This window comes from Triturus cristatus, chromosome 2_2, assembly GCF_964204655.1.
Source record: "Triturus cristatus chromosome 2_2, aTriCri1.1, whole genome shotgun sequence".
NCBI classification, from domain to species: domain Eukaryota; kingdom Metazoa; phylum Chordata; class Amphibia; order Caudata; family Salamandridae; genus Triturus; species Triturus cristatus.
The window spans coordinates 493265798-493291018 of NC_140582.1; the positions used below are offsets into that span (position 1 = coordinate 493265798).

General features: G+C 43.5%; 1 protein-coding gene across 1 annotated transcript in view; it reads left to right on the top strand.

Moving 5' to 3' along the window:
• The first annotated feature begins 242 nt into the window (after positions 1-242).
• The window catches only part of SMARCA5 (SNF2 related chromatin remodeling ATPase 5), a 433972-nt gene continuing 408993 nt past the window's right edge, over positions 243-25221 (top strand). Inside the window, exon 1 of the mRNA XM_085641606.1 lies at positions 243-589. Coding sequence (XP_085497732.1) covers positions 476-589 — 114 coding nt within the window. The 5' untranslated portion in view covers positions 243-475. The remainder of the gene's footprint in view (positions 590-25221) is intronic.

The window sequence follows — 25221 nt, forward strand, 5'->3', positions numbered from 1 at the left end:
AAAAACATAAGTAAAAACCAATATATTTTACAAAACCAAATAGCTCAAACTCTCGCAAATGCGAGACCTATTGCATTGCAAATGCTTGTTTTGTGGTGCATCTATATTTACAAAGGAAGACGCTGGTTGTAATTACTTCCTCATGTTGTCTATCTTTTATGTTTACTGCTCTCATTGTAAGAGCCCTAGTAAAGAGAGTGCGCGCGGGCACCTTTGTTTTTTGTGCGTTTTGGCGAAAGCGCTCCCTAGGCTCTCGCGAGAATTGCAGCAGCCGGCTTCAGTCGCTGGTTGGTGGGATGCGCTGGAAAAGCCGGCTGTAAGGCGGGCGCGCTCTTCCTCCTCCAGCAGAGCGCGTGGAGATCAATCTGCTGCCCTTTTCTTTAGCTTCCCCCGCCCCCTACTTGGCGCGCGGAGAATCTCGCGCCGCATCCCGTCCACGCAGGAGCTCATCACAGCTTTCATCTGCAACCTAGGGATGGCCGATCAAGAGACCCGGGGGGAGTCCGAGGTGCCCATGGAGACCCCTGCACCACAGGTTCCCGAGGAGCCGTCAGCCGCCGGCACCGAAATGCCGAAGGAAGTCATACAGGTGAGTGCTCTCACCCCTCTAAATCCTAAGGCTGTCAGTTTGACCGCGTAACTAAACTACACGCCGAATGCAGCTTTTCTCGCCCCCTTCTAACTCATATCCTGAAGCCTGTCACTTGTATCCCCCCAATTGCCTCCGGTAGTGGTAGTTGTCAGTCTGTGCCGCTGCTCCGTCACAAGGCTACACACCATCAACTAGTGAAAAGTATTCACGGGGCACATCTTAGACACTCCCGTGGCTCGGCTCGCCCCGCCCCTTTCCTTCTTATTTGGATCACTATCTTCAGTGTGTTACGCTGATCTCCTTCGAATCACTCGTCCGTTGTAGGATGTTGCCGAAAAAATGCACATCTCTCTTTAACCTTGGCTTTTACAATCGGCCTACACAAGGGAAACTAAGCCACATTCTTCAATATTATGTAACTGTAGAGGTCCTTTGATACATCTCCCTCTTTCTCGGACATGTTCTGCAACAGGATCTGACTCTGTGTTCAAAAAGCCATATAATTGTTGCCTTATAAATATTATCCTGAGTCTGGCTGCAAGTATTTTAACGTGATGGAGCGAGGTCTTGTACAATTTTAGCTTCCCTTCGGGGATAACTTAAATGACAATCGAACGCTATTCAGCACCTGCAGTTACAACGCTGTATTTTATTTTGTTTATTCTGTTTTAATAATGGCGTATAATTTTGTCCAGCGCACTTTGCCTCCGAGGAACTTCTCTAAGTTGCTACTGTTTTCTATATTTTGTTTGGGAAAAACTAAATGGGTTTAATTACCTGAATCAAACTTACTTAGCAAACTGTTAGAATTGCGCTCATGCCTTCTTTTTCAGAGTTCCAGTGGCAGAATGTAATGCTTCTAGCACCGGGAATCCAATTATTACTAACAGGGCAGTGTGAAAAGAAAAACAACCGCCGTTAAATACTTGCCAAGCTCTGACCTGGCCTTGATAATGTAGTAGTTCATGAATATATATATATAGGTATGTGTGCAGAAGGTTTTTTTTTTTTTAGCCTCACTGTGCTTGTTATCGTAGACTTTGAGAACACCTATCTTTAGGCTTGCTTACTGTTAAAGATTGCCTTTTTGTTTTTGCAAAAGGCCAATGATCCATATACCTTGTCCTGTATTATGAGTTTTATTAAGATGCCGGTAAGGATAAGGAACTCGAGAGAGATGGGTTGATTGCAGTGCCCTGTATATAGAGATCTGGGAAAATGAAAAGAAATGCCATTATTTGAACTGTCTTAATGTTTTTTAATGCGTTTTAACTGTTTTATGAACTTTTATGGTATCTTTATAAGTGCCGAATAAAGAAATATATTGATTGATTGATTGATTCTGTTAAAGTGGGCTTCCTGTTTGTAGCCAGATCTCTGCACTCTTTTTGATGATACAGCCTTAATTTGGTCACTCATTCAAGACCTCAAAAGACTGAATGGCACGCCGTTATTTCCTGATGTTAAATCCAATATCCTGCTACTTTTGGCAAATCTCATTATGTGCTTTTTCCCGTTTGCATTTTTGAATTAGGTAGGGGGCCTGACGTGATGTAAAGTCTAACTTTGAGCATTATTTTTTAAAGTCACTTTTGCCTTAAACAAAAGCTTGGTGGTGTGTAATTTCTAAAGTATTAGAATCCATTAAATTAGTAGATCTAAAATCAGTTTATTTAGAGACAGCACAGCAGTACATTCATCCAGATGAAGACTCCAGGTATAACGGAGTCTCTTACTGGAACACATACAAACAGATATGCAATAGAACTTGGAATGCACGACAAAAGATAACATAGCGCATGCCAATGGTAAAAACAAGATACATGCAAGTAAGAGATATGAACTTAGAAGGCAACACATCCCCCTCATTTAATAAAACAAAGAAAACAAAATAGGAAGAAACTACAATTGAGAAAAAAAATCTAAACAGTCATTTTACTTTCTGGGAAAATATTTTAAACGGTTTAAGGTTCTAACTTTAGAAAAAACCGAATCCTCTTTATTCACATTGTTGGATTCACCAGAGGTACCAGCACTACATTAGTTACTATGGTCTGACTCATTAGAAGAGCTTGTTGGTAAATCATCGCGCACACTGAGTGGACATCTGGCAACCCTTCTAACGTTCCATACCTTACCATCTTGAGTGGCAACAGAGTTCCTAAAAACACTTTTAACTTGAATGGCCTTTCCAAATCTGCTAGCACCCTTGCTGATGATGCTTGGTTTTAAAATCCTAACCCAATCACCAATTTTAAAAGATGGTACTTGAGTTTTCCACTTCTTATCGAACCAAGCACAAGTTTTCTGTTTTTGGTTCTCCACTCTAAAAGCAATGTCCTTTACACAGTCCCTCCTCAGATTTTTTTAACACACTTCTGTCTAAACCACCATGGGCACTTTTTAGAGGCTGGCTCTCTTCCCTTAAACAATTTGAAATGGCTGACTTCAGTTGTGGTATGAGGAGTTATTCTATATAACCATAATTTCTCTCTAACTCTACTCAACCGATCATCCCCTAGTTTGACAGATTCAACAGTGAAATCCTTTAAAACCCTGTTAAATCTTTCAACCTGACCATTTTTATGCGGTCCATATAGTGAAAACATGTTTAATGCCACATTCACCTACAAAATGTTTCATCTCTGATGTAAATTGTACATCGTTGTCAGTGACAAGACACGATGGACATCCCTCACGTGCAAATATTTCTTTATAGAAATTTAAAACAAATTCCGTGGTGATTTTGTTCACAAATTTTACCTCCGGCCACTTTGAATGGTAATCTACTAAAACCAACGCAAATCTAAACGTTTCCGGTAGCATATTAAAAGGACCAGAAATGCCAAAAGCTAACTTTTGCCACGGTTCTTTGGGCCATTCAACCATTCTTATAGGAGGGGTTTTAACACTCAGCATTCTCTCACTAGACACACATAATTCACATTCCCTGACTACGCGATCGATACATTTGTCAATTTCTGGCCACCCAAAAATATTCCTTATTAGGCGTTTCATAGATGAAATGCCAGGATGAGTCTTGTGAGCTATTTTCAGAATAACGTCTTGCATTCCTTTCGGGGGGAGTGCATTTACAATTTTTAAAAAGAAAATCTCCCACAAATTCTAGTTCTCCTGCGACATTGAACAAAGGTAATAACTCAGGTCTGATCTGATGTTTGTTGGGCCATCCTTTAATAACATATTTTCTAATTTCTAGCCAGTCCTTATCCTTATTTTTTTTTTTGATTAACAAATTTTTATTGATTTGAGAGAAATTACACATAACAAAAACGTAAAGGGAACGGAAGATCAGCAATACCACGGAGCACGTTAAGTCATAAGCATTTACAGAAGCATGACATCCCACGACACCCTGTCCCAACAGGCGCGTACAAGCACAGAAGTTTAACATATGATAGTGGTCATTCCACGGTACCCAGCCATTTGCCCCATACCCTACGGCAGAGGTCTTCAAACTTTTTTACTCTGAGCCCCCCCCTAAGCAAAATGTTTTGAGGTCGGGCCCCCCTCCAAAACTTTATGACAAGGATTGGGGAAGCGGGAGGGACATGGCTGCGTGCAGGGAGCGGGGCTTATGAGATGATTTCAGGAATACTTTTTCTATAGCTTATGAATTGCACCAAATATGAGACTTCTAAAACAGCAAATGCATCAAACAAAAATAGATATCCCTAACAAACTTCTCCCCATAATTGGGGTGTTGTGATCCCCTCACACTCTTTGACCGCAATGCAACTATACCTGCTGCACTTAATGATAGCCTGCTACTCAGGACTGCAGTTATCTCCTTTGCCTTTTTTTACCTCTTCCCCTCCTTGATGGATCATCACCTCCTTTCCTAATGCTTGAAAGGACAAAAAGCTCTGATGCCCCTTTTTAGGTCTCGGCTAGCGATGGCTGCGCTTGCACAGTCTCGCTCGCGAGATTTAATGACTTTAAGAAGAGGGGCTTGCACCCGCCCCTCTTCTCTCCTGTTCTCCATTGGCTGGCCTCTTAAATGCTGGCCAGCCACTGGAGAAGAGGTCCAGTCACTCCGATTATGCCCCGTCCTTTTCGGATCGGGGGGCGTGTTTTTTGCGAGAAGTCTCAGGGAGGAGACAACAGCAAAACACGCCCCCAAATCCGAAAAGGATGCTCCCTTTCTCCGAGGCATTTCTGCTGTGCCTCGGAGAAAGGCGGTGGTGTCTTTCGGTGCCCTCCATTAAATTCGATCATTTATGTAGCAAAGAAAATAAAAGTAATTGTCGCTTGCAGATTTTAACTCTCAATGTCTTCAGTCTCTCACATCAACATTTGTGCACGCTTTCTCGGCTCGCGGGTCATCGTTACACAATTCAAGCTGTTTTAGCGAGCGCCAGGCACGTTTTACGAAAACCACCCCCCTCCCTCACGAACATTTATTTTATAGAACTCTGGTTTCTCTGCCACAATGAACCGTGCTTGGACTATGGTCTCCGCTCTGGCAAACAGTACTTCGACCTCCTTACCTTCCTTTTATGTTGTGGTGCTACAACTCGGCGCCATTTTGCGACGAACCGCGTACTTCCACCACAGCCTCCGAGTGCAATGGCCAATCCGTCCGGGTTATTGCATGACTCGGGACCAGCACGTCCCCGCACTGTCCCCTAGTGCACTTCAGTGCGGATCCGACAAGCTCCGCAGTCCGGGTCCGGAATCGGCAGGCCCAGCCGATAGCTTTACATTCGGCCGTTCGAGTCTGTAGAGTCAGCGTTGAATGCCTGCACCTCGAGGTGACTCGGGTAATTTGCTCTCCAGGTCCCGCAGCAACTTCGGTCCTCTGGGGTTGCTGCTGGTACTTCGCTTGTTGTTTCAGGCCGCAAGCACTCGCAAGTTCGTATCCTTTCAAAGTTCCCTTTTCAAACAATCATTATCAACGCCAAGTCTGGCCCTGGCACGGTAGTGCGATTTTTGTTTAGTATTAATAAAATGTGACACTTCAGACAGCAGTTTCAGCAGAGAGGACAAAGAAGGAATGGGCATGGAATCCAAATACAGAAACTGAAACTTCTCTATCAAGGGGAAACATCACTGCCAAAGTTCAGAGCTTGTGAAAAAGCGACCAGCGAAATCACTTGCTAGTTAATGTTCGGGGGGGGATAAGCGAAAATTTGGGGGGGGCGCTGAATCTTTAAACAATAGGCAGAGTGGCGCTGATTTCGGGGGTGGGGGGGGCTGAATCTAGGCAGAGTGGAGCTGCGGGGGTTCTTAGAAGGGGTGAAGCAACAGCGAGGCCTCATTAACATGCAAATGGTCTTTTTAAAGACCTGTGAACTGCTCAGGCGCGGCTTTGTGTCTGCCCGGGAAGCGATCTCATCCCGGGCTGCCACACACGACGGGGGGGGGGGGGGGCTGAAGCCCTTTGAGTTCAATGGGTGTTGCGCGCCTGATCACAGGTAAATGCGGGAGAGAACGGGGTTGTTGAGCAGGGCCGGGCTGGCTTGCCCGGGCATCGGGCGTTTCCTGTAGCAAAAGTGCTTCACAGTTAACCTCCCCATGACCCTCCAGCTGGTCCAACATAATTGCCAGGCCTACTTTGGGGTTCCAGTTCGGCCCTGTTGTTGAGTATCCTACCCAGGGCTTTAAGTGGGATACAAACAAATGGGTGGGGGTGGGGGGCGGTGTTGCGCGGGATCTATACGACTTGTATTTTGCTGTCTCTTTTGTCATTGCATCCAGGCATAATGATACAACAAGTAACATGATACCTACAACAAGTTAGGACTATTGGCTTTGTCAATCGTTGTTAGTTGCATAAGATAAATTAGCAGTAACTGTGGCTTGTATATAATATTGAAAAAGCATCCACTTGAAGCCCTAGTGACACCACGACAATGTTACTGCTCATGAGTTTCAAAAAGAGACAACAGTATAATCATGCAGTGGCTGAACTCGACAGATTAAGAAATATATCCCAAATTATATATACCAGTCGGTAGACGCATGCCTCTACAGTGTTCTCTTAGATTTTGAAACCAGAATTGGTCAAGTTCGTATCCTTTCAAAGTTCCCTTTTCAAACAATCATTATCAACGCCAAGTCTGGCCCTGGCACGGTAGTGCGATTTTTGTTTAGTATTAATAAAATTTGACACTTCAGACAGCAGTTTCAGCAGAGAGGACAAAGATGGAATGGGCATGGAATCCACATACTAATCATGCATATTAGTCTGGGCCACTGGCATTTTGCGATGCTGCAGCGTTTTCCTCATAATTATGGATTTGCCAAATTTCCCAAATAATGCTCGCATAATAAATCTTGCTTTTGAGAGTGATTAAGCTATTGACATTGTAAATAACAATGCCGTTTCTTTAAATGTTTTAAAAACATAAACAAAAATGTCACGAGCAATGCCAATAGCTCTAACTTTAACAATGCCGAGACCGTTGCATTGTAAATGCTTGTTTTTAAAGGTAGTCATAATTGTGATGCAGTGGGCCCCTCAAATCCCCGGGCCCCAGTCGTGCTGCATCTGCTCCTTTATGATAACTAGAAGTGGCCACTTACACACTTGGCAGCAGTACCAGCTTCACTAATGAATGTTGCTTTAAAAAAAAAAAACACTTATATTTTCCCCTTCTTTGGGGTATCTCGCTGAAGAAGCGGTCTCTGGCCATTTGAAAAACATAAAAATGAGTCCGCATACAGTGCTCCCTATTCTGGTCCTTCTCTTTGACAATATCTATGAATCTCGCTCCTTTCCTCTGTCTCCTAGACCATTACTGTGAGGCCCCAAGGATCGAGAGGATAAGGGCTCTGCAATCGGAATGCAACCCTGCTGGCCTTCTACCTGTCACCCCATGGACTCAGCTTTCACAAAAAACTGCCCCTGAATGGTTAATACTGACTTTGAGATGCCTCTGCCTGAAATCGAAGTGTGGGTGGTAGTGCAGAAGTTAAAAAAAGAAACCATGGAATTATGAGTTTCTGCAGCAGCGTTTTCCACATAATTATCAGTGTACTGCATTTGCTACATAATCTGCAGATTTCAACCAAAAAATCTTGATTCTAGCTCAAACGGAACAAAAGTTACTTAGTGTTCCGGAGCAGTGGAAGGCCCTTGCAAAGAGTGACTGGTTATCTTGTAGTTGCTTACTGCTGTATTTGGGTGCTACACTGGTACTAATGAGGTGAAATATTTCCCCTGACAGCATGCTAACCACAAAATGTGGCGCATTGTGCCGCATAATTTGCCATTTCTTGCAATTTAGTCAAACATGCCGCATAATGTTTCTCCTCTTCTGCTGAATAATTCCAGTGGATCTGCTTAAAGCTTTATGGTGGCAAAGATCTATTCTTTTTAAGATGTAATGTACAGGAGGTATCAGCTGGGATCTGAAATAGTAGAGACACTTATAAAAATGTCTGCATTATATACAGTTTGATTACTTATTACTAAAAAGTATGTTTTGTAAGAACTTGTTTTATCTCAATCACTGCATCATTTTGCAGCAGCCTAGTTTAGAGTATGTAAATACTGTTTTATAATAATGACTTGCATATCCACAGTGCTTTCTGCCACAGGCTGGGCCCTCCTAGAACTATAAACAGGGCCATTGGAATTGTGTGGCAGGAGAAGGCCAAATTATGCAGCATGGTTGACTAAATTCTGCAGCAAGCAAAGGCGAATTATGCTGCATATTTTGTGATAGCATTACTGCACTATTTTGCTATTTTTACACTTAACATTGTCCTGGCCTTTATTGCCCCTCATAAGTACCACATTAACACCTACATATAGCAATAAGCAACAGAAAGGTGACCAGTCAACCTTTAGAAAGGGCCTTCCACTGTGATGTAACATGTGTTGCTGCATTTTTTAATCTGCAAATTATGCAGCAGACGATGGATTATGTGGCAAATGCGGGAAAACCATAACTATGCGCTGTGAGTGCAGGGTGAGCGTGAAAGTGAAGGGTGAGAATGAGGAGTGAGTTGTCTGAATGCAGGGTGAATTCCCAGACACTTGAAGTTAATCAGCATGTTATTGAAGGGGCATAGGGTTTCAGATATAAATTAAACTATTGCTATTATGGAATTAATCAGGGAATCCAGGGTGAAGGAAATAAATAATGTGCTGATCCTGCAGCAAACGTCCAGTCTTATGATTAGGGTTGCCAGCTCATTATTTTGATGTTGCAGATGGTACAAAAATAAACCGTCGCCTAAAGCCCTATTTTCAGCACTTATCTGTGCATACTTCGAAAAAGCAAATATAAAGCACTTTTAAATGTGTTCTAGGGCTGCCTGAATGTTTCATGACTGAAAATAAAAGGAACAGACAAAGTCAAATTACAAATGAATACACACTTTTTTAAGACCCTATTTAGTGTCCAAGCAAGGTCTTTGCAGGCTTTCTTCTATTGGCAACCCTTTTTTATATTCCTTTTCATGAAATGCATTTTCACACTACAGCAGTAAATTTACAGTACAAATGTAAGGAATAGGCAGAGTCCGGGCCAAGGGGTTACTGAAAAAAGAAAAAAAACTAAGCCTCTGGAACCAGTTTCCAAAGGTATGCAAATGGTCTTTAAAGACCTGTGAAAAACTCAGGGGTGCTGGAGTCTTAATAAGACTCCAGACACTGCCCAGCAGAGCCCCCAGCAGCACACTCACTGACCTCTGGCCCCAGGGCACTCTGCCGGCTTCGGAGTAAATGAAGACAGCCTGGAAATGCAGCAAATAAACATCGCTGCACTTCCAGGCCTTTTCATTTACATGTGCTTGCAGAGGCCTTTGCGCCCCCCTGGGAACACATCCACGCCCCCCCAGGGGGGCGCGCCCCACAGTTTGACGACCTGTGCCCTACGGTACTTCCTTGCCATGTACAGGGTTCTCTCTTGGGTCGCACACCAATCCACCCCCCCACGCCATCTCCCAGGGTCGGGTGGGTCAGGGCTTTTCCATGCCGCCGCTATGTCGCGCTTGGCTGCAATCATGGCCGTGTTGAATATCTTTTCATTTCTGGTCCCATCTACTCCGTCTGTGATCCCCAGTAAGGAGTGACGTGGGTCATGGGAAAACGTCCATCCTAAAACCTCTGTAAGTTCATCTTCAATGGATCCCCAAATCGCGCCAGGTGGGGGCACGACCATACCACGTGGAAGAAATCAGCAGGAGCGTGGCCGCACCGAGCGCAGGACGCATTCGAGCACAGGCCCGCACGATAAAGGCGCATGGGCGTGAGGTAGGCGGCATGCAGGTAGTATAACTGGATCAGCCTGAGCTTGGCAGAAGCTGTAATTGTCTTTGGAGCCATAAGGGCGTCCCGCAATCTGCCTCGTCAAGAGGGCCCACCCACTCCGCCCATTGGTCCCGCAACTTATCCAGCGAAGTGGGAGTGTTATTGACAAGAGTGCGATAAATGCGGGAGATACCCCCTTTGCCCAAGTCTCCCAACATAGTTTGCGCTTCGGAAGGGCTGTGCTCCGGGAGCCAGTCCTTATCCTTATTAACACACTCGTCCCATAGGCTCTCACTAATCTCATGAAATTGTGCAGGCATGATGTCACAGATGGCAAGTACAAAATCAGTTTCTTTAACAACGTTCACTCCATTTTGAACACATGGTAACCTTGAAAGAAAATCAGCTGTGACGTTTTTCTTCCCAGGTACATACTCTGTCTTAAAATTATTTTCTTGAAGCCTAGCAATTCTAGCAGTAGAATTCCACCCTCCACCGGATGAAAGGATGTTCACTAATGGTTTATGGTTCGTCCTTAACGTGAATTTACTACCCCATACGTACAACTTGTAGTGTTCAATGGCCCAAACACAAGCAAGTAGTTCTCTTTCTATCACGGCATACTTTCTCTCTGTCTCATTGAGCGTTCTTGAAGCAAACACCACATTCCATTCTTCTCTACCATACATTAGCAAAAGTACACCACCAATACCATATAGGTTTGCATCTACTGTGATAATGCAATTTTTTTTTTTTAAACAAAAAGGTTTTAAGGTGGGTGCACGCACTATCTCCTGCTTGATATCTTCAAACGGTTTCTGTTGAGAACTGGACCAAATGTAGTTTGTGTTCTTTCCAAGTAATTCTCCCAACTGTTCCATTTTGCATGCAAAGTTATTGATAAATTTGCTATAATACTCGCACATTCCCGCAAAACTCAATAATTGTTCCTTGTTACAGGAGCTGGAGCATTAACAATTGTATCCACGTTCGATCTCTTTGGAACAACACCATCCCCTGATAGAGTATGTCCTAAGTATTCTACTGACTTCTTATACAACTTGCATTTGTTTTCCTTAAGCGTGAGACCCTTTTTCTCCAATCTACTGCAGACCTCTTTCAAATGTACATTATGTTCGGCCTCATTTTTTGAAAAGATTAATATATCCTCTTGAAAACATTTAACAAAATGATCAATATCTCTGAACATCCCGACCATAACTCTTTGAAAAACCGATGCGGCTGATGCCAAACCAAACGGCATCCTTGTGTAACGATACAAGCCTTGGAGAGTTATAAAAGCGGTTAGATTTTTTGAATCTTCAGAAAGACAAATCTGATGATACGCAGACCTTGGGTCCAATGTTGAAAACACCTTTGCCCCTTTCAGCATAGACACCACTTCGTTTGTTTGGAAGAGGATGGCAATCAATAACCATATTAGAATTTAACGCTCTCCGATCCACACACACCCTCAATTTTTTTATCCGCTTGCGTACTAAAACTGTGTGAAACCCATTCAGAAGATTCAACTTCTTCAATGATTCCTTAATTGGTGAGTTCTTTCAACATGTCCCTAAGTTCTTCTCTCACATTAATGGGTACCCCCCTTAATTTCTGTTCTACTGGACGTGTGTTTGCCTTTAGAATAATTTTATGTTAAAAATTCTGAAACCTTCCTAACTTATCACTGAAAACATTTTTGTACTTAATAACTAAATTCCTAACTTTGTCATTAGAATCTAAAACGGCCACTTTTTGTGTCGAAATATTATCCCCTAATGTGACTGGTTCTGAAGATCGTGGATTGAGAATAATCCCAAGCTTCCATTGATCACGCCATCCTAGCACATTTACACTCTTCACAGCAATGTACAATTTAATCTCTGCACTTCGTCCTTTAAACAACAAAGTATCCTTCCATATCAATTCTTGATCCGTCAAAACTTTCTGCAATGACATCACTAGCATGTAATGTTTTCCCATTACAAACATCAGACAATTTCTCTTCAAAATATTTTTTTGATATTATCGTCCATGGTGATCCTGAATCAGCCATGAGTTGTAATTCCACACCAAACACTTTAACCGTACACTTGGGTGATTCAAGCAAAATCTCATTTTCCTCATCTACGCTTTTACTAACAATAGATAAAACAAACCCTCTTTCACACTCAGAATTATCATGACTTTCTTTCCTTTCAACCTCACTGTGAATCATTTAATTTCCACTAATCGTCGAGATTGAGCCTGAAACAAACGTGGATGTATTAATTCTCCTGTTGTCTCTGCAAACATTACTAAAATGACCCAACCATCCACACTTCCTGCTTTCTCTATTAATAGCAGGACAGCCCGTGAAAGATGCTATATGTGTTTTACTTCCACATCTATAACATGAACTTTGACCTCCCAAACTCCCATTGCCTCAAAACGCATTACTACTATTGTACGTATTGCTTATAAATCTCTTTTGTGTAACCTCCGGTTTGCTGCTGCGACCCTCCCTACTGCTTCCAGTATTATTCTTTATAGCACAAACTTCTTCCACACTTTCATTCTTCTTCGTACTTTGCCTAACCGTTTGCATCCAACTTTCAGATTGTTCTACTGCTTTAGCATTAGCTATTGCTTCAGATAAACCAGGATCACCCATCACCCACATTCTCTTCCACCTTCTTGCTCCTAACATGCACAATTATCTGATCCCTTATCATTTCATCAGCCATTATGCCAAATTTACAATGAACACATACAGATCTTAAAGCAGTTAAGAAATCATCAAATGATTCATCCTCCTTTTGCGCCCTTGTGTAGAACTTAAATCTGTTCAACGCAATGCTGGTAGTTGGTTTAAACCTCTTTTCAAGCCTTTGTAGAGCTTCGTTATACACATTAACGTTCTCTTCTCCTATTTGTGGTGTGACTTGTGGTAGTGCTCTGAAAATGTCTTGTCCTTCTGATCCTAGACAGTGCAACAATATGCTCTTTTTCCTTTCTGCGTCCATGCGTTCACCATCAATCGCCTTCATGTATGTTAAAAACTCTTCTTTCCACCTTGTCCATGGCAATGGTGGAACACCCTTATTCTGTAGAAACTTTCCTGGTGGTTCAAACTGCATTTCTTTCCTTAACTAGTATTAATGTTCTTAAAAAATTTCCTTGACTAAATCTGCCCTCTGTGAGCTCCTCTTCAGCACTTTTAAAAATGTTATTTTTATTTTTTGAAAGCTAAATGTTTCTTCCCTTCTTATTTATTGCTTTTTAAAAAAAAGTCCCTTCTGCTTCGATGTTTGTTTCAATAAATTTAAAGCCCCCAGAGTTTACTCACAAATCCATGTGACTTTACTTCCAAAACTTTTCTGCTTCAAGACGATGTTTATACTTGAACAAGCACACTTTCCTTCGATCGCGCAGCACCACTCGTAGGAATTCCCTGTGTATTCGTTGCTAATAGCAACTCAAAATGGCGGCTGCGCTGCACGTCAACGTACGTCCTTACACACGGACGTAGCCCTTGACGCGCATGTTTATCCTCGCCTTGATTCCAGGACACCGATCTTCCTTCGCCGCGTTCTCCCTTCAACGCTGCTAGGATACGCCGATCGCTCCTCTTCACCATTCCATGGCGTTCCGGTACTGTTTGTTTATTTTTAAACCATACTTCACTTCAGCGTTAATTCAGCAATTCCTTCCCCAGTACCAAAGCATTGCTAATTCTCCTCTTGTTTTGTTGACTGGTCAGGAATGCTTCCTTTCTCCCTCCGCGTTTTCTTAATGCAAATATTTTTCAATTTCCTCTTTTTTCCTTTTTTAATCCTGGGGGGGGGGGTGTCATGCAGTGTAAGAGTGTAGTGACAGGACTTGGGGGAAGGACGGTTAGGGGGTATTATTTTTTGGGTTGTGTAGAGGTGTTTGAGTAGGCTAGTGTAGTGTTTGTGGTTTTGTGCAGTGTAGTGTTTTTTGATTGGTGAATGTGTTGAAAAAGTGAAATGACTCACCCACCCAAAAGCCATATTAAATTTATTTAAAGCATGTCGGACAAATTAAAAATGATTAATGATTACGTGACTTTAAAAAAAAAAAAAAAAGGGTTTTTTAATTATATTTGCGATACTCCCCCACCCAAAAACCCTATTTCCCTCTCATCCGGTCATGGGGGGATAGGATAGTATTAGAAATATTTTTTACGTGCTAGAAAAGAGTTGTAATGGTATGCGTATTAATTTCATGCACAGAAGTTTAAACTTGTGAAGTAATGGTCATTGTGAAGTAAAAACATCTTAGTAATGACATGCGTACTAATGGCTTGCGAGGTAACGTCATATATTCTAACATAAAGCAAATTAGAGAGGAGATAGTTGACCCCTATTTCTGGTCTCCTGCTCCTGTGGAAACTGTGCAGATACCCCATTTATCCTCACTGCTGCTGTTGGTGAAGGGATACCTAATCACAAAAGCGGGGCCCCAGTCCAAAACTCCTGAGCACTACAAAGAGGGAGGACCAGTTGATAGTCAAACGCATTCTCACTGTGGAAGTCACTGCCAGAGGGAAAGTGCCTCCTTAACTGCATGTAACCAGTTGTGTAAGTGCCGGATATTCTGTCATGTTGAACGACACAAGATGAACCCGGTTTGACCTTGGTGGATCAGTGTATAATCACTCCTTTCAACCTACAAGTAAAGAGCGCGACACAAAGCTTAGTTTCAACATTAAACAAGGAGAGTGAGCGATACGAGTTACATTCAGATTTTGGGTTGCCCTTCTTTTATGTCTGTGATTTGAGCATGTCACAGATCTGGGGGAAGCCTCCCCGAGTATCTGCGACTTCAAACATTGCCCGGAGGTGGGGGACCACCAAGTCACTGAGTCTCTTAAAGAGCTCTGTAGGGAACCCATTGGGGCCTGGAGTCTTTCTGCTGTCCATAGAACTTATTATGCCAAATATTTCCTTGAGTGTGAGATTGCATTCCAGTTTCTCTGTCTTTGTGTAAGTGTGAAAGCCTGAGTTCACCCAGGAAGTCATCTATATCTGGCTTCATATAGGACTTGGTAGAACTGGGCAAACTCCCGGGCTATCTCCTCTGTTTGGGTGATCTATTCCCATATTCGTTAGGTATTTCTGCCACCGGTCTGACTTCCCTCCTCCCTACTACTCGGCCATGCCAACAGGTGTCCCAGCTTGCCCCATCGTAAATCTTCTGCTGTACCGTGAGGTAGTGGCGGCAGGCCCTATCATCTTCTGCATCTTTGTATTGTGTTCGTGTCGTCAGGAGCTGGCAGGGCACCGTGTCTTGGCATCACGTCGACTGTATTTCTAAGAGCAGTTCTTGCTTCTCCGAATTCCAGAAGTATACTATTCCTGTTTTTCTGGGCCAACATGGTCATACGGTACCCTTTTGGTTCAATTGGCTGCCTCCCATCTGTCTAACTTACTACAAGTACCCCTTCCCCTCCAAAGGCTCCCCCTCTTGTTCCTCTCGTCCCCAAACCTCTGCTGGTGTTAAAAAATAAAATAAAGACTAATAAAAATGCATAGAATTGTCCTTAAAAACTCGGTTTGGCCAGATAGAGGAGCTCATCCGCCAGATCCAGTTGCCTTAGTTTTGACTTTATTTACAAAAAATGAGGTAATCTCTGATGTATTTGCAATGTAAAGTTTGGGACGAGGTGGACCCTACTACCATCCACTGACCAGTGGTCATAAGAGCTCGCGGTTTGCAGAATCCTGTCCCAGTCTCTGAAGTTCAGTAACCATGCCACCATCTGTCTTGGTTGTCCCGGGATTCTGTGCGCTCTTTCAACTAAAAACTGAGTTTGATGGGGTGCCGTTTTACATTTCAATTAGCCTCTGTTCTACATAGAACTCCGCCAACTGTTCCTCGATCCTCTTGGTCAGCCCCTTGATCCTAATGTTATTCGGCGAGAGCAGCCCTCCGCGTCCTCTGCCCGTTCCAGGTGTTGGTGCACCACCGAAGTTTGATCTTGAATTTGGCCCTTCATCCCTTTACTGTCTGGGGTCGCCTGGCCCAGCATACCTTTCATCTCCGTGACCTGAGCGGTCCGCTTTCTATGGTCTATTCTGCAGAGTTCCAGGGCCACTCCGTCTATCTTGGTCTCCAGGGAGGATTTTAGATCTGCAACAGCCCTTCGGATTTTCCCCAGCTGTTCCCTTGATTCACTATGGCTACTCCCGTTTCTTGGAGGGTGTGTTCCTCACTGTCCATGTCTGTCGATTGAGAGGGAGATTGTTGCTCTTTTGGTAAGGCAGTTCTGTCAGGCCTAGGTTTGACCATTGTCTGATGCCCTGGTTGAGTTTACTGCCCTGCCAATATGTAGTGTGATCGTTCACCCCCTGCCTCGTTGTTGCGCTACATATCCTTTGATTGCAGACCATAGTGTGGTATGCGAGAGGCTCTCTCGCTTTAGGTTTGTAGGGGGTCTGTGACTACACTGGCCTCTTTCCAAAGGGCGCCGTGTGCTTTGTTTGTTCCTCCCAGCTATAGCACTCCCTTATCGTATTCCCCAGGCCGTTCTTTGGGCCAGGCCGGGTGAGGGTGGCAATCCAACAGCGGTGGGGGCCCTCGGAATCTCAGGCCGCCTCTCCCCAACTCTTTTCAGACATCAGAACCTGTGCCTGCTGAGGATGCATTGTTCCCTTAAGTTGAGATGGGGAGGGGGCAGTCCTGCGGCCTCTGCCACCTTCCTGGTAGTGCTTGTGTCCCTCAGAGGCCTTCACAGGGGCCGGGGTGAGTGGGTGGTGGGTTCCCTCCCGTTTCTGTAGCTTCTCAGCATCCCAGGCACCCTAGTTGGCAGGTTAGCGCTGGGCGCCAGCCGCCACCTGGTCTCTTAGCGAGGGCCCAGGTTGTCGCCTCCGGTCGCTGGTTCCTCTCTCTGGGAGGTCTGAGGCCGCTCCAACTCCTCCCCGCCAGTGGGAGAGGCTCCTCGTCGGTCATCAGGCAGGGGAGAGGAGCGACTGCGGTAGAGCAGCTCTTATGGCTCCTGCAGTGCACCCCTTTGTTCAACCCGCAGTGGCGTTTTCTCCCCTCCACCTGGTCAGCGATCTCTGCCATCTTGATGGACTCTGGTATGGCACTTCCCTCTGCTGCAGTCACTACCCTGCCCTCTCTCTCGCAGTGGCACCACCTAGCAGGTTCGGGTAGCTTCCCTCGGCAGAAGGGTGCCACCGGAGGGCTGCTGAGTCCCCGGATAAATGGCTAGAGCGGGGATCGGCAGCGGGAGCTCTGATCTGTGCGTCCGACGCCATCTTGATCTCGGCCACGCCCTCCCCAGTGGTTAGTGTTTTACTCGGTGAACTATTTTTGGAATTGCAGATATTGTACATTGTTCGATACCTAGGCTGAAAACATATTTTAAAGTATCTGTGCAGCAATGGAAACTTTTTTTTGTGTATTTCTCAAGTTTGCAGTCGCTTAAGTACAGTACCAGGAATGGATTTCGCTCTCAGTGAGTGGGATTCTGGTAGTCAGTTGTGGTTGACAGTAAATTCTGTATTCTTTCATTTTAAGAATCGTAATGAAGCTGATAAGAGACAGGTGCAAAGTTTATGTATGCTGGTTGCAGAGACTTGCTGTGAATGAAGGCGCAAGAAGGCAGATGATAGGCTGGGACTAGACTGGTTTGCACATGATTGGTCCCTGTCTGTAATGGTGCAGTTGAGTTAACGAGTGTGTTGTAATAAGCCCCAGAGTAATTACAAGTTGAGGTTTCTTCAAGAAGTCCATCACATTTTGTGCTGTCTAGATCGTCCCACATGGTATGATGCTTACCTCTTTGAAAATACTTCAGTGATGTTTGGGTTTAATAGACAAGTAAATTAGGATTCAGTTTTGAGTTTGTGGATTGTTTCTAGTATGCTGATCAGTGCTGCTGCCGTGTTCTGTCTTACCCATTGTTCTTCAGAAATGACTGTTCTTGGCCATTATCTCCTCTGTTTTCAATCCTTTCACCATCTCCACAACGTCATGCAACCTAGCGTTTTTAAGTAATCATGATTTGTAGATTGGTCCAAAACACAATTGTAACGTTTAGCCACCTGTCACTTCTGCTTTAACATTACATATGCTAAAAACCACACATATTTGGGGGCAAGCTTCATAACACTAAGGCTTAATATTCAGTTGTACCTACCGAAGGGCTATTTAATTTGTGGCCACATTTTATCTATTGGTCTTATAATTATTTTTGGGGAGAAATGCTTTTTATCGCAACAGACTTACTTAAGAAGAACTCAGAGGTCAATTGTCGCCTAACCCAAGAAAGTGGAAGTAGCAGAGTGATATATATATATATATATATATTTTTTTTTGTAACATATTTTTATTGACATTTTTAGATTTTATATACTGTACATTATGTAGATCTTTCGAGCAGTTATGGCACATAGTACAGTATGCGATATCACACATCATCCGCAAAAACTGATGGATAGGCAGCGAGGAAAAGAAACAATCAAATACAAGACGATGGAGCAGAGTGATATTTGTAAGCACTTAAAATAAATGTAGGTTTAAAATTACGCTGATGCTGCTTCCCAGGCAGGTGCTAGAGGGTCTTAAGTTTTGAGTGTTGCTTTCTGTGTGAGATTGGGGGTAGGGTTCTTGAAGTAAAGTAAGGTAATGCTCTTTTGCCTTTGGGAACCTAAGAATATCAAAGGTATAGAATCTGAGTTTTGGTCTAGGGTTTCGAAGAGCCTGGTTGCTGTTATGAGGAAATGCAAGATGCGGTAGGGAGGGGATATGTCATGTCATTCTGAATAACTGCAAAGGAATTGAATATTGAAGTAATACGTTTTGGAGCTTTAAACTACACCACAAGCTGTTTCTTGGTGGGAGGGGTTGTTTGGTATGTTTAGGGATATCCTTTTCCTATTGCCTTATCCAAGTACTTAAGAGTAATGTTTTTTTGACATCCTGGATTACAGGTACAGAGGTTTCCATGTTAGAAATAAATAGGAGAATGTAATCTATGTAAGCAGCCTTTTAGAAGGAGTAGTATTGTGGTAAATAAAATAAATATTACCGGACTGAATTTCATACGGAATCTTAAAATAAAGTAAAATAGCTCAAAATAACAAGAGGCAGAATCCGTGGTATAAGAGGTTTTCTAAATGGGCTTTATTCCATTCAAAATGGCCGACTCGAGTCGCGGCCTTCAGGTTCCGTCACCACGAGGGTTCAGGAAGTGAAGTACAATAATTTATTGACAGACATGTATTTTTATAATAAGTACATTACAATGAAACGAATGTAGAAGGCGTAACATTTGATAAGAAAAGTGACAAAACAGGTACGTAATCGAAACTAGGCGTAATAAGGAATAAAAGAAACATGATTGGTTTGCATTATCAGACATAGGTGGATCTATAAGATAATACTTGGCATAGATGCGCGCGCAGCAGTATGACGTGTAATTGACGTGCAACTAGGGGGTGAAGGGGACTTGACATTTAGCTCTACATGTGGAGACGAGAAGTCTGAGGGGTCAAGTCAACCTAATCCCAAATCATATCTACCATCCTATGTTTGGAGAACTATGTTATCCACAAGGAAGGACTCTCGGACAGAATCTATTCTATACTAACTGTGTGTGCGTGTACAAGCGTCTAAGTGTCTATATGAGATGTGAGGGGCAGAAAACTTTCCATGGCAGCAGGGCTATGAATCACTTGCAGGAGGACGGAAAGGCTGAGTCCTTTGCTTGTGAGCTAAAGGAAATGTTTACCTAAATCACTAGACAGGAATGCATCGGCTGAAGAGCAAAATAGATAATTCGAAGGTGAAATACAGCTTCTTGGCAGACAGGCGAAAACTGGCCGAGGCAGGCACCGTTAGCTGCACAGGGAGTAGGACAAAGTTCATGGGTACAGATGCGAGCTCAAGCTGAAGCTGTCAGAGACAGAGAGCAGGGAAAGGCTTTGAGGACAGAATCGGGCCTACTTGCCTGAACTGTAAAAATGTAGTAACTTAGCCATATAAAGTCGGTGGCCTTTCATACCTAGGAATCGAATATCCAGCCCATTGATGGCGGATCTGACAGAGAACATGTCGACGGTAGACACACATATGTTTGCGTCTTAGAAACTGGAACTGGAGGGAACATACATGTACTTGTAACATGTATATAGAACCGTTGGGGTCCAAGATAGGGGACATAACTGACCAGGAAAATCCACATTTCCACATTCCCTCCTTGTCCCCTACTTGCCCTTCAAGAGATATCAATCTTCATCATTCCATCGATTTGCTCATGGAGCATCATTTCTTCTTCCTTCTTCTTCCGGCATTTTGAACGAGAACTGTGATATGGAATGCATGATGTGGCACACAGACCACAAATCGCTGGTCCACATTGCAGGCATAAACAACAACTGAAGAGCATAAGAAGGCCAATACCTAGGAAGGATAGAACTCTCCATCCCCAGGCTGATATCACACTCCAAAACCACCCGGACCACGTCCAAGTGCCTGGATTCTCGTGTATCTGGCTTACAATCTTATGAAGGCGTGTTATGGCTTTATATACAGATGGCGAATTTTCTGGTATGAATATGCAGCAGCTGGATCCGATGACCCTGCAAGCTCCGCCCCTATCGGCCAGGATGACGTCAAGGACAAGACGATTCTGGAGAACAACAATTCTCATCACTGATTGTTCCTCTGTCAGATTGCCTAGGGCGGCTATAGTCTCGTTTACTACAGCTTCAAGAGTCTTGGTTAGTCTACGTATCAGCTTACTATTTGATATAGTACCTATATAGGGAAAGATACCTTTATTGAAATCTACATACTTGTCCCATGCCGTCTCAGTATAATCGACAACTGGGAGATCTCTCCGCTCTCTTTTGTGTACTAAATGAATATGTCGATAATAATCAGGAGGAGCTAGGAAAACAGGTGGCAAAAGGAATGCGATGTAACAGGTACCATCCCAATCTAGAGGCAGACGCATATATGCCGTCTGACCACATATAAAGTAAGAATGGCGAGAAGCTCTAAATGAAGATTTACCTTGATCACGATATTCTACTGTAGTAACACATTGGCTATGGCCCATATGTATGGAACCAACTTTTCTTACACATAGATCACCCTTAGCTGGAAATACTGACATAGTGGGCAGAATTAGTTCAACTTCGGATTTGACATTCAAAATCATAAGATTAGGCGTAAAATTACCTAATTTATACACTTCATTTTCTAAATCAGTTCCTGTTCTACTGGGGTGACCCTCCTTATTAGGGTGACAGACTTTGAATAAAACTAGATTCAGATTTCCCCATATCCAATGTTGTTGATAAACTGCTGTGTCTGGGTCTATGGAATTTAATAAACTAAACCATGCTCCACAGGAGCCATTGTGTGTGAACGGATGTGGAAAGAAAGGCAGAACTCCTTTGTTATTCTGATAGGGAGGAAGTCGGCCACACACCCAACAATTGGTGGCATTACTAGTCTGATGGGAATGATGTAACATACTAATGAATGTGTTATTACGCAGCGCAAGTCTATAGGACAACTCATGTGGGGGTAGGTCACTAAAAGAATGTTCATTAGTTATATTGAAAACACGTTTAGAAACAGGATAATACATATGCAACAATATACTTGCAGTAACTATTAAAAAACTCAAGGAAAACAAAATTAATAAAGTCACAATACAGTGGTTACGCAGTAATTTACAATAAGCATGTCGTTTCATTATGATTCTGGACTCTACATGATTCAGACCTAAGGGATACATGTCGGGACAGATTCAACCGCTTCACCTTGGAGAGGACTTAAACAATCAAATCGTCCGACAGTTTAGATCTGGACCTGAGTTTCTGTTTATAGAGTTCGGTGCTACTGGCCTCAGCCAAAGGTAGCTTTGAGTCAATGGGGGAAGACACACGGGGAATACTGTTTGTGTCAGGAGGAAGTCCATGAAATTTTTTGATATGGCTGGTATGCACCCAGCCTTTCCTTCCTTCGATCTTCACAGCTGTTCTGGTCGTCAGCAGGACCAACTTAGGAAGTCTCCACCTTGGCTCCAGTTGGGTTTTCCGATCAAAATTCCTGACGAGGACATAATCGCCAGGAATTACATCATGAGGTTTCACCTCGGTGTTGTCGGGAAAAGCTGCGATTACCTGTGAACGACAAGATTGTAGTGCAGACATCAAGGAAGCCAGGTAATCTGTCAGCATATTACAGTCAACATCAGTTATTTTACGGGGTATAGGCGTCCCCCACATATTCGGTGGTCTACCAAAGATCACCTCATACGGGGATAGCCCTGTTCGAGAGTGTGCTACCATCCTCATGTAAAATAGCGCAACTGGTAAGGCTACTATCCAGTCCACACCCTTTTCCTGACATATTTTAGACAGTCTGATTTTTAAAAGTTGATTATGTCGTTCCACGAGACCTGCTGCCTCGGGGTGTCGGACACAGTGGAATTTCCACTGATATCCCAACAAAAGTGAGACATGTTTCATTAATTCGGATGAGAAAGGCTGGCCGTTATCTGAATATACAACACGTGGTAAACCGTACCGTGGGAAGAATTCTCGAACTAGCTGCTTGGCAGTAGTCGGGGCAGTGTAATCTGATACGGGATACGCCTCTGTCCAACGGGAGAGAGCGCAGACAACTACGAGAACATATTTGAATCCTCGACAACGTTCCATCTGAATATAATCCATCTGGAGGACTTCAAAAGGATGGTCAGGAGGCTGAAATCCACCCTGCTCTACGGGAACACTCTTTCCTGGATTAAACTGACAACATATCATACAGGTACGAACCTTTTGTTTAGCTGCTGCTCGTAAATGTTTGTTGAACCAAATGTGCTGAATGCTGTCTAGCATAGCCTTCTCTCCCAAATGTGCTGGACTGTGAACTGTAGCTATAATGGCTTGAACCATGGAATCAGGGAGAAACCATACAGATTTCTCCTTCGTCATCCATCCTTGATCTGTCTGGATCCCTCCTAGTTCCGTCCACTTCTTTATTTCTTCTGCTGTGGCATGTGTCTGTATGTCAATTACGTCAAGTGCGGGATCCTTAATTGTCATACACTGTGTTGGTGTCTGAACTATTGGCTTTGTCATGTCTAATGTGCGATTCTGAGCAGTCTGTTTAGCTGTTCTGTCAGCTAAATCATTTCCTTGAGAAATGGTATCAGTAACCTTCGTGTGTGCTTTACATTTCATAATCGATATAGCAGTGGGTAGATGTATTGCGTCTAACAAGGCATGAATGAGGGGTCCGTGCTGAATGTGGGCACCATGGGAGGTTAAATAACCTCTCTCTCGCCACAGCACGCCGAAGTCGTGTACAACTCCGAATGCATAACGTGAGTCAGTGTATACATTAACTTTCTTATTTGTGGCTTGAATACAGGCTTGCGTTAGAGCAATAAGTTCTGCTGCTTGGGCTGACAGAGTATCTATACAATGTGTCTCAATAACTTCAGTGTCTGTTGTGACTGCATACGCGGCCACTAAATCTCCTGTATTTGTTCTCATGCACGATCCATCTACATACAACGTCAGGTCTGGATCTAACAATGGAACGTCTGTCAAGTCTTGTCTAGGTTTCGTCTTTATTTCAATGATTTCAACACAATCATGAGCTAGTGGGTCTGTTCCAATTACAGGTAATAGTGTAGCAGGATTCAATGTATTACACCGTCGGATCTCTATGTGTGGTTGAAACAATGTCAGTTCATAACCGGTAAGTCTTGCTATGGTCAAGTGTTGTGTTTGTGTTCGGTTCACAAGAATCTCTACTGCATGTGGTACTTGTACTGTCAATGGGTGTCCTAATACTATGGCATCGCTTTGTCTGATTGCTAAAGCTGTCGCTGCCACTGACTTCAGGCATGCAGGCAAAGCCTGAGCTACGGGATCTAATGTACTGGAAAAATAAGCACATGGCTTGCGTGATCCTGCTTGATCCTGAGTGAGTACTGACAAGGCAGTACCTTCGCGTTCTGTAACAAAGAGTGTAAAATGTTTGTTATAACATGGTGTTGCTAAAACAGGTGCTTGACATAAAGCTTTCTTTAGGCTTTCAAAAGCTTGTGTATGTTCCTGAGTCCAAGGGAGAACAGTCGATGTGGCTGCCTCCTGTGTGGTTAACTGAATGAGTGGTTTTGCTAGAAATGCGTACTGAGGGATCCACTGCCTACAATATGAAGTGAGGCCTATGAAAGCCCGCACCTCCTTCTGTGTCTGGGGTATTGACATGTTAGCAATTAACTGGATGCGATCTGGTGTAAGCTGCCTTCCCTCCTTGGACAGCGAGTGACCAAGATAAATAACTCGCTGGACACAGAATTGCAGCTTAGAAGGAGACACCTTGTGCCCCTTGTCGGCTAGAAAATGTAAAACTGTCAGAGAAGCTTTTTCACATTCTGGCTCGCTTCTCGCGGTGATCAGCAGATCATCGACATATTGAAGCAGTGCTGTATTGACTGGCATGTGGATACTGTCAAGTTCTCGTTTCAGTGCTTGGCTGTAGATGCTGGGGCTTTCTGTGAATCCTTGGGGAGCGCGTGAGAATTTAAAGCTGCGCCCATTTAAACTGAATCCGAACAAGTATTGGCTTTCCGGATCTATTGGGACGCTGAAAAAGGCATTCTTGAGATCAATTACAGTAAAAAATGTTGCTTCGGAATCAATTGCTGTCAACAATGATGATATATCAGGGACCACAGGGAATTGTGGTACAATACACTTGTTTAGTTCACGCAAATCAATAACCAATCGGTACACTGGTGGGGCAGTAGGATCAGTTCGTTTAAGAATCGGAATTATCGGCGAATTACATACATTGGAGTCTGTTTCTACAACTACTCCCTGGGCAATTAGCTCATCAATGATTTTCAGCAAAGCCACTACAGCATCATGCGGTAACTTGTATTGTCGCATTCGTGGTAGTACCACTCCTGCTTTCAGTGTGACTCGATAGGGTGTAATGTTCATGCAGCCAACATCCGTAGGGCCTTGTGCCCATAGATGTACTGGTAAAGTCTGTAGTCGGAGATCCATGTCTCTAGACACATAGTGACCTTTAAAATCACGCAAAAACAACCTTACTCCTTCCGGAGAACAACATATTATGGCTCCTAGTGCTTTCAGAGTTTTAATTCCTAACAGATTTTCTGGGCATGATTTAGTAAGCAATAAATCTGTAGTTCGTGTCAAAGGTCCTATCGTAAGTGGTAGAGGCTGTGATACTTCATTAACAATAGGTTTTCCTGAAAAACCAAGGGAAACATTTTGAGAGCCTGAGAGGGGTGCCCCTGGAACTTCACTACGTTTTATGGTTGTTCGACTTGCCCCTGTATCGAGTAAGAATTTTCTATCTTGACCTAATAATTCACTATGTACAT